Source organism: Brachycentrus maculatus, unplaced genomic scaffold, assembly GCF_059751285.1.
Source record: "Brachycentrus maculatus isolate JH-2025_06_01 unplaced genomic scaffold, ASM5975128v1 h1tg000007l, whole genome shotgun sequence".
Lineage (NCBI taxonomy): Eukaryota > Metazoa > Arthropoda > Insecta > Trichoptera > Brachycentridae > Brachycentrus > Brachycentrus maculatus.
Window position 1 is genome coordinate 500,882 of NW_028280762.1, and position 8,775 is coordinate 509,656.

The 8,775-nt window shown below is 34.4% G+C and overlaps 1 protein-coding gene across 1 annotated transcript; it reads right to left on the reverse strand.

Moving 5' to 3' along the window:
• Nucleotides 1-2,638: 2,638 nt before the first annotated feature.
• Nucleotides 2,639-7,732, reverse strand: LOC148313594 (mitochondrial transcription rescue factor 1). The gene is made up of 4 exons (XM_088259967.1): nt 7,348-7,732; nt 7,107-7,240; nt 4,519-4,591; nt 2,639-2,935 (listed from the first exon to the last, which is right to left on the reverse strand). Exons 1-4 carry the CDS (start codon nt 7,543-7,545, stop codon nt 2,732-2,734), a joined length of 609 nt encoding a protein of 202 aa, XP_088116093.1. The 5' UTR covers nt 7,546-7,732; the 3' UTR covers nt 2,639-2,731.
• Nucleotides 7,733-8,775: the final 1,043 nt, after the last annotated feature.

Below are 8,775 nucleotides of genomic sequence, written 5' to 3' on the forward strand. Positions count from 1 at the left end.
GAATAAAGGTCATTGTCTAACCATTGATAATTTTTATACGTCTGTTCAATTAGCAGATCTCCTTATCTTACATCAGACTGATACATATGGAACTATGAGGCAAAACAGGAAAGGCATTCCAAAGAAGATATTGTATCCAAAGAAAACTAAGCGAGGATTTATATCTGCTTATCGGTTAGGAAAAGTGATGGTCATGAGGTGGAAGGATAAACGAGATGTATTCTTTCTTTCCACCATACATGGTGCGAATTCTGTAGAAATTGTTAAAAGGAATAACAGAATAAGCAAGCCTAAAGTGGCAGTAGATTACAATTTTACTATGGGAGGGGTTGATAGAGTAGACCAACATATTTCTAATTATCCAGTGACACGAAAACGGGGGAAAAAATATTATAAAAAAATGTTTTTTCACCTCATGGAACAGGCGCTTTGGAATGCTTTTGTTTTATATCAAAAAAAGGGCTCATCTATGACACATTTAGAATTTCGATTACAACTCATAGATGAGTACATAGAAAACTACCATAACCCGGAATATGCGTCAAAAGGCGGACGACCAAGCACAAATCCAAATGCAAATCCATTGCGCCTGACAGAACGTCACTTTTTAGAGCCGATACCAACAACAGAAAAAAAAACATCACCCACAAAAAGATGCATCGTGTGCTGCTCGAAAAAAAACGAGACTGGAAAACGTATACGTCGGGAAAGTCGATACTATTGTCCTGATTGTAATGTCGGTCTATGTTTAACACCATGCTTTAAAATCTATCACACTAAATTGAATTATTAATTTTTCTTAATTTAAAAAAAATAAATATGCTTAAATTGTTATATTTTAATTTAAAAATGTATAAACTTTGAATAAAACATTTAAAAAAACCTGATTTTTTTTTAAAACTTAGTATAAAAAAACCCTAGCATTAAGTGGTTAAATTCAATCCCCTAAATATAAACATTCTTTTGAGACACCTTGTATAACACATTTGTGTTGTTATTTGAATAGAACTTCGATAATACTATTGGTATTGACCAGAGCATGCATCATTAAAATAATGGCATGTTTGGCTTTGATACTAAGCTGAATTTGGAGTCATAAAAATCCGCAAGGAACTCTTCAGCAACCATAAGATCCAGTTACTGCGTGGTGTGCAATTCACGCTGGTTACGTAACGGTTCCAATATATTTGAGTGATACCGTCTTGGGAGACTGATACAAGGCCCGTTTAAATTATTTTTTCCCGTTGTTGTTGCCAATAATCTGAGGATATGTGGTTTCAACAAGACAGTGCCACCTGCCACTTTTGCAATAGAGGCACTAATGCAAACTAGGATCTCATTTAGCTTTCCTGGCAGATCTAATACGGGGAAGCTTTCCGAGTAAGCATTGCGCTTCTATAAATTAAAGTTGTGAATGGGCTTCAGCACTTCAGGAAAAGAAAGGTGATTAATATAAAACTCCTCATTGCGACTGATAGAGTGTTGATTATACAATCAGCGTTACGGACGTGACTTCTGATTCACAAAAAAAAAATCACCCCTAGACGCATATTTTTTTTGCCAATATTCAGTATAATATACTGTTCGTCTAAATGAGTGTCGCAAATGCGAAGGTTTGATTCCAAAATTCCTCGCTTCAGCTTCGGTCAGGGAACTCTGTTTGTAATTTCCAAACTCGAGTTTTTCGTTAAAATTCTCTGAAAAGTGGGTCACAGCCGATATGAAGATGGACCATTTTTATTTTTAATAAAAACTTGTATTTAAAATAAAAATAAAAGTTGGTTAGAGGACGCAGATATAGAAATTGTTTCGAAATGGCAGCCACAGTGGAGTCTACCTGCCGAGCTGACATAGAATCTTTACGTTTGCTTTGCATTTGGACAATATTATTCCCAAATAACGTATATACTATAATAATTAAGATATTTTTTTTTCAATGAATCGCTACTTCTTTAAATTCGATCCACTAAATAGAAAATTTCATTTAAGACATCTTGTATAACACACTTGTATTGTTATCTAAATATAGCTCAAAAATTACCAATACAATTTACCAATGTCCACATATTTGAAATAATGGCATATGCTCGAATTTGATACTAAGCTGCTCGTATGCATACATATGTAGATTGTTACACAAATTATATAATTATTACGAATACAACAAAATAAAAGAAAATTTCAACTGGAACAAAGCTCAACAATTGGTTTGAAAACAAAATACTGTACATAAATTACCTATTTAGGTAATTATTTGGATATTCAAGAGCATTATTATAATGTCAACTGATTTGAAGCAAACAGCTTCTTCCTCGAGACGAGTGTTATTTTACAAGTTATAAGAAAAATCACAAATTACCCATTGAGACCACTTTAAATATTCAACAATATAGGTGACTTTAGTAAATTTGTTATAAAATCACAATGTATCTTATAACTTCATTATAACGGTTTCGAAGCAAAGAGCTTCTTTCTCGAGACTTGTGTTATTTTGCAAGGTATAAAATGAAAAATCACAAATCACCCATTGAGGTGACTTTGAACATTTAACAATATAGGTGACTTTTTATATATCTTACAAAAAAAAATTGTCATAAAATCACAATGTATCTTATAACTTCATTATAACGGTTTCGAAGCAAAGAGTTTCTCAAGATGCCAGAAAGTTATAAAATGGTAAATTGCGAAGCTGGAGCTTCAAGTATGAGTTGCGGGTGGAATTTATTTATGTTTAACTAAGTTCACCAGGCGGGGTATTTGGTTTGTACGGGTCGGCGTAGTTTTCAATGAGAAGAGTTTTGAAAGTTCTCGCCTTCAACTCGATTGAATCGTCGTCCACCGAAGCGTCGAGCACTTCCAGACGAGATATCAGGAGATGGTTAGGGTTCTTCGGACTGACGGTTTTGATAACATCTATTTCATCTCCTATATGAATCTGAAAACAAGTGTTATAATGATAACATCAAACAAAAAATTGTTACATTAGTACCCCGCTTTTTCTAATCCTTATCCGCACCCAATAGTGCATAGGGCACTGCATCATAATTACGCAGTGTTATGTTTATTGTTAATTAGATGAAGGTAAGGTGATCACTCTTGCACTTCAACGACCAGTCCAGGGTAATATTAAATAAATATTGAGAGTGTAAAATCACTAATATTAATTTTTACCCCTCCCCCACTGGGAATCGAACCCGGGACCTCCAGCACGGTAGCTAAACAAGCTAACCATTACACCACATAGGCAGCAAAACAGGGCGTTAAATGAATCAGCGCCAAGCGGGGTCTATTTTCCATACTTAATATATATAAATAACATTTTCGACATATCTTCAAAGATGAACAAGAATATGGAAGTGTGGGCAAGTTTACGGGGCTGACGACCGTATTGCCCAGACTTCCATATTCTTCTTCATGTTTGGTGAGATGTCAAAAATAATATGAAAAATAACTCCTATAATTGAAGATAATCCAGATTTGTGAACAAGTATTTGGACACACTCAAAATGTTATATGAATAACAACGGGACAACGAAATGACACACTTCCTTGGATGAATGTCTGCCATTTTTGTACGCAGCGATATGCTAACATCTTACATCATTACTATAGAAATTTCTAACTAACTAACTAACCATCACGCTGCTTCCCCGCAGGGGTAGGCAGAGAGAATAGAGCGCCACACCACTCTGTCCTTGCAAACATTCTTCGCTCTCTTCCACGTTCATGCATCTCCTCATACATACCCGCCGATTGTTACGACTCCTAACCTGACCACTTTCAAGTATTTGGCATACCTGATCGTGCCATGTTTCACAGTTAAACAGAAATTTCAGTTAGTAATAAATTATGACATATGTATATATGATAAATTATTAAAACAGAAATTTCAGTTAGTAATAAATTATTTTAAAAGAGCTTCTTTAACTTTTCCCTCCCGGAGTTATGTATTTACTAAAACGTGGCTTTAAAAATGAGAATATGAATATAAAATATAGTAGATATAAATAATAAACCCTTATCCGCAGCCCAATGGTGCATAGGGCACTAAGTCATATAAACGCAGTGTTATCTTGATCGTTTACACATGAAGGAAAGGTGATCAGCCCTCCGCTTCAGGTACCAGTCCAGGGTAATATTGAATAAATATTACAGTGAAAAAATCACTTATATTTATTTGACCCCCCCCTGGGAATCGAACCCGGGACCTCCAGAACAGTAGCCGAGCGTGCTGACCATTACACTACGGAGGCGGACAAAAGTAGATATGGGCTCAGAATTTTTGTATTCCGCATTACATAAAAGTATAATAACATAAAGTTATCAATTTGTAGCGATGGAAATAAATAATTTGTGAAAAATTTAGGGGAAAAATCACCAATACACAAACGTTTCCCAGTGTATGCGTATGTTCCGTGCTTTGCGTACACAAATACCAGAGACAAATTGAATTGAGAATTGAAAAATTGAGTAGCCCGATAATGAGGTGAAATATAAAAGATTCTATTGTAAGATTACCTGTTTACTTTTCTTGAGTAATTTTTCTCCATTGATTCTCAGCTTACTCTCGTAGAACAACGTTTCAATTTTGCTGAAAATACAAAAATAAAATAAATATTAATTTCACATAACCGGTTAACTGCCGGCAGTTATATGTATGGCGGTACCCAGCACGCCGCAAATTTTACGACAAAAATAAAACCTTCTAAACATACTGTTATTAAAAGTGTAATGTAAAACCCTTATATGCACCAAATGGTGCATAGGGCACTGCTTCATATAAATGCAGTGTTATCTTGATGTTTACACATGAAGGAAAGGTGATCAGCCGTCCGCTTCAGGTACCAGTCCAGGGTGATATTAAATAAATATTACAGTGAAAAAATCACTTATATTTATTTTACCCCCCCTGGGAATCGAACCCAGGACCTCCAGAACGGTAGGCGAGCGTGCTGACCATTACACTACGGAGGCGGACTATTAAAAGTGTATTAACGTTTATTTATAAAACCTGCCAAATAAATGCGTCAGTCGTTCAGTCATTTATCCATAATCATAAAATTAATTGTTCATGGTGCAGGGTTGTCACAAAATTTGTCATAGAAAATATGAAAACTAAATTATTTGTCAAAAGTAATTGTTTATGTTAGTTTAAGATTAAAAGTATAAACACACACACACTTTGATTTAAAAAAATTAAAAATTAAAAATCATCAGAATCGACACTAAAATCACTGTCATCAGATTCGGCAGTGACGGCAACTCGGGGATTGTTGGACAACCCTGAGCGCCATTAGATGTTCCGACGACAAAGCTCTCTTTAATTTACGTTTAAAGTGGTAAAAACAAATTCTGTTTCGATTCTAAGTATGCAAAGATATTCTCAATAGATGTCACTATGCGTTCAATATATTTGTACATTTAAAATTATTGATTTTCTTTACTAAAAGCCCATTTAAAACGGCGCGTCTTAAGGCGTCATTTTTGTATGAGCGGCGCTCCGGTCACAGAAAATTATGCGTCTTAAGACGCTCTTGGCAGTTAACCGGATAAAGGGAGAGCTATTAAGAGTTAAGCGATCACACAGATTAATTTAAAACAAAATCTTGATATCGACAGTTATTTTAACATACATTGTTTGCGGGAAACTAAAAGTGGAAAAAATCACTTAACAAAATGACTTTGTCAACAAAAAATCTTCTAACCCTCGCCCGCAATGGTGTAAAGGGCACTGCATTGTATTGATACAGTGTTGTTTCGATCGATACATTCAGGTACCAGCACAGGGTGATATTATATTAAAATAAAAATTGGAGTGTGAAAAGTCAACGATATGAATTGAACCCGGGGCTTTCAGCATGGTAGCTAAATGCGCTTACTATTACACTACTGAGTCGGATAAAATCACCGTATTTATACATATACTTTTACAAGTTGATTTTGATATCAATTAGTTTTAAAGCTAATATTTTCTTCTTCAAGACTAATTATTGCTACATTAATAATTTCAGCAATTCTCCAGGAATAAGTTGTGTTGTGAAACCGAACGGCATTACAATAAAGTTAAAATAAGATGTAAAGGGATGTTTTAAAATACTTATTTCAAAAGTTATAAAATGGAAAATCACAAAAGTACAGCTTCAAATATTATTTATAGTAATAAATTCTTCAAAACTGCAATTGACGTACTAATTAGGTATGAAAAATATATATACGGTAAATGGCCATACCTCTATTATTGATTTGCAAGTTTTAGGCACATTCTATGCCGCGGCAAATCATGGAAATATCGAAGTGTTAGCTTTTAGATTGTAGACGATTGATATTTATATTTTATGTGTCAAAATCTTTATATTTTAGCTTTTGATATGCCGCGGGATTCTGGGAAAAAAATAGGTGTCGTAGGCAAGAAAAGGTTGTGGAGCACTGCTAGCTTATTACGATTTATTGATCTGTCAGACGCATGCGCCCTGTGAAAACGCTGTTTAGGGTAGGCACGACCCAGACGCGGCGCCATCTTGCGAATTTTTCCGAATACGTGTTATCGATTTTCCGTGTCCGAAACCCAATAATTTGGCAAAAATGATAGTAAAAGAAATATAATTATTGTATTTATATCTATTTCATGAAAAAACACCAATAACCGTTTACGAACAACCTGTTGGCAGGTTACATACATACAATATATAATATTATGAGTTCGGCAGCAGCTGGGAATTTTTTGCGGATGCGTTTCAAATCAGATCAGAATCCAAGAGATGAAGATTTTTCTGCACCCTTCGACATAGATTTCCGTTTTTGTAATTACGTATTGTATTAATTAATTATATTTTTCGTAGGAAAATTGAATTGTTAATCAAAATACATTTTTATTTGAAATTTCACTTAGTGAATACCAGTTTCTATTCAAATCTATTGTCACATGTTTCGATACATTTCGCATCATTTTCAAACACCGTATGTGAGGTCTTAATTTTAGAGTTTTGTGCCCTTGGGACGTTGAATGACGAAGAGGGGGTAGCTGTTTATTTTTTAATGTTTTAATTGTGAAATAAATGAAAAATGACTGCCGAATCAATGGATGAAAATTTAAAAATACAACTTACTTACGACTAACTTTTAAGGCAGATTTGATAACGGCATCAGCTCTCAATGAAGTTACGCTAACAGTCAATAATTTAGAGTCTCTACCAAATGTTTTATCATCGTCTTTTGTTTCTTCGTCATCAGAGTCATCGTTCTAAAAAAAAATATACCCATCACGTATATGCAACTTAGGAACAACACAAAATGAAAGCCAATTACGTATCGGTGCTGAAAGGAAGCGAGTATTTAGTTATTGCTTACCTCTCTTCCTTTGCCACTTTTCTGCGATTTGAAGCGCTGGCTTGATATATTACACGGAAAATATAAATCTTGAGAAATGGGTAATGTTTGAGGCCTTTTAAAAACCGTCGAAAACATTGTACCGCCTGGATTGGGGTACAACGAATTACTACGACATAAGCACATTAGATTACGCACAACTGATCTTCGAGGAAACATATTTAAAAACTGTTTGGGTTAACTTAAATAAAATAAAAACATTAAATAATTAATATTGTTATTCAACCCATTCAAATTAAAATGGAGATAATGCCTCAAACGCTCCCAACACTCCCGACTCGGTGACGTCCAGAGCGGAAAAGAACGTTTGTCTGGGATAGTAACGTCTGCTGGCGTCGCCGGGTGCCGCTGCTGTATCGATTGGGCAAAACCCGCACTGCACTCTTATCTCGTTCTATCATCAGTTGTTTACGTTAGAGAAACAAGGAACGGTATATTCGGGAATATTGATCCAATGCGTCAAACTCAGTTGGTAAAGCAGATTAGGTTCGAGTACTTGATAACTTGTTTAGATTTTCAAAACAAAGATGACGTCGAAGGGTTATTGTGAAAATATTAAATATTTTATATGAATCTCGTCAGCTCACATTTATATGAAAATATAAATATGCAGCTGAATAAATAGGACATAGAAATTATATTCAACATTGCTAACATCAAATATTACCTTTTTTTAAATGTCAATTTGATTTTTAAAAATATGAGTTGATTTATTTTAATTATTTTCAATATTAAATAGTACCAATGGATAAATAACACGAGGTGTAATTATTAACTAATAAATTAATATGAAAAATCACAAGACTATCGGTAGCATTCTTATTGAAATATGTAGAGAAATAAGGGATATATGAAGGTTTACACTTTTAATATTTTAATAAAACGAAAAACGTGCGTTCGCATACGTCATTAAATTTCCGTCACTGAACGTTTTATGGCGTCATATGGTTTATTGTCTATGGTTTATAGAGCTGTAATAGTATTAGTATGGATTGTTTGTTTACTACTTCACTACCATTTGTGTTATACAAATATGAGGGGAGGAGGGGGGGGGATGGGATGGTGGACCATAGACAAATAGAGCCGCCAATAATTTAGCAATGACACCAACATTAAAATAACTCCATCGTTTCTGTGACGTCATTCATTGCCAACTTACGAAAATAACGTTTTTTCGAAGACGAATTTTCTTAAAGAAAATGATGAATGAAAATATTAATTATATCGGCTGTTATAAATACAAAACGAGTCTAATACAATCCTCTATAAGTTGTGTATGTGAAATGATGTAGATATTCCTCCCGTCTGACAAAGATCCATTTCAGAGATTTTTTTTGGTATTTGTTCATACAGCGAGATTCGAATATTCTAAGTAGTTCCTTATTTAGT

Excerpts from the sequence above, each read along its gene's own strand:
- LOC148313594 (XM_088259967.1), bottom strand. The coding sequence starts at position 7,545 with ATGTTTCCTCGAAGATCAGTTGTGCGTAATCTAATGTGCTTATGTCGT. Across the intron at positions 7,241-7,347 it reads AAAGTGGCAAAGGAAGAGAG|AACGATGACTCTGATGACGA; the intron begins GTAAGCAATAAC and ends ATTTTTTTTTAG. Across the intron at positions 2,936-4,518 it reads TACTCAAGAAAAGTAAACAG|ATTCATATAGGAGATGAAAT; the intron begins GTAATCTTACAA and ends ACTTGTTTTCAG.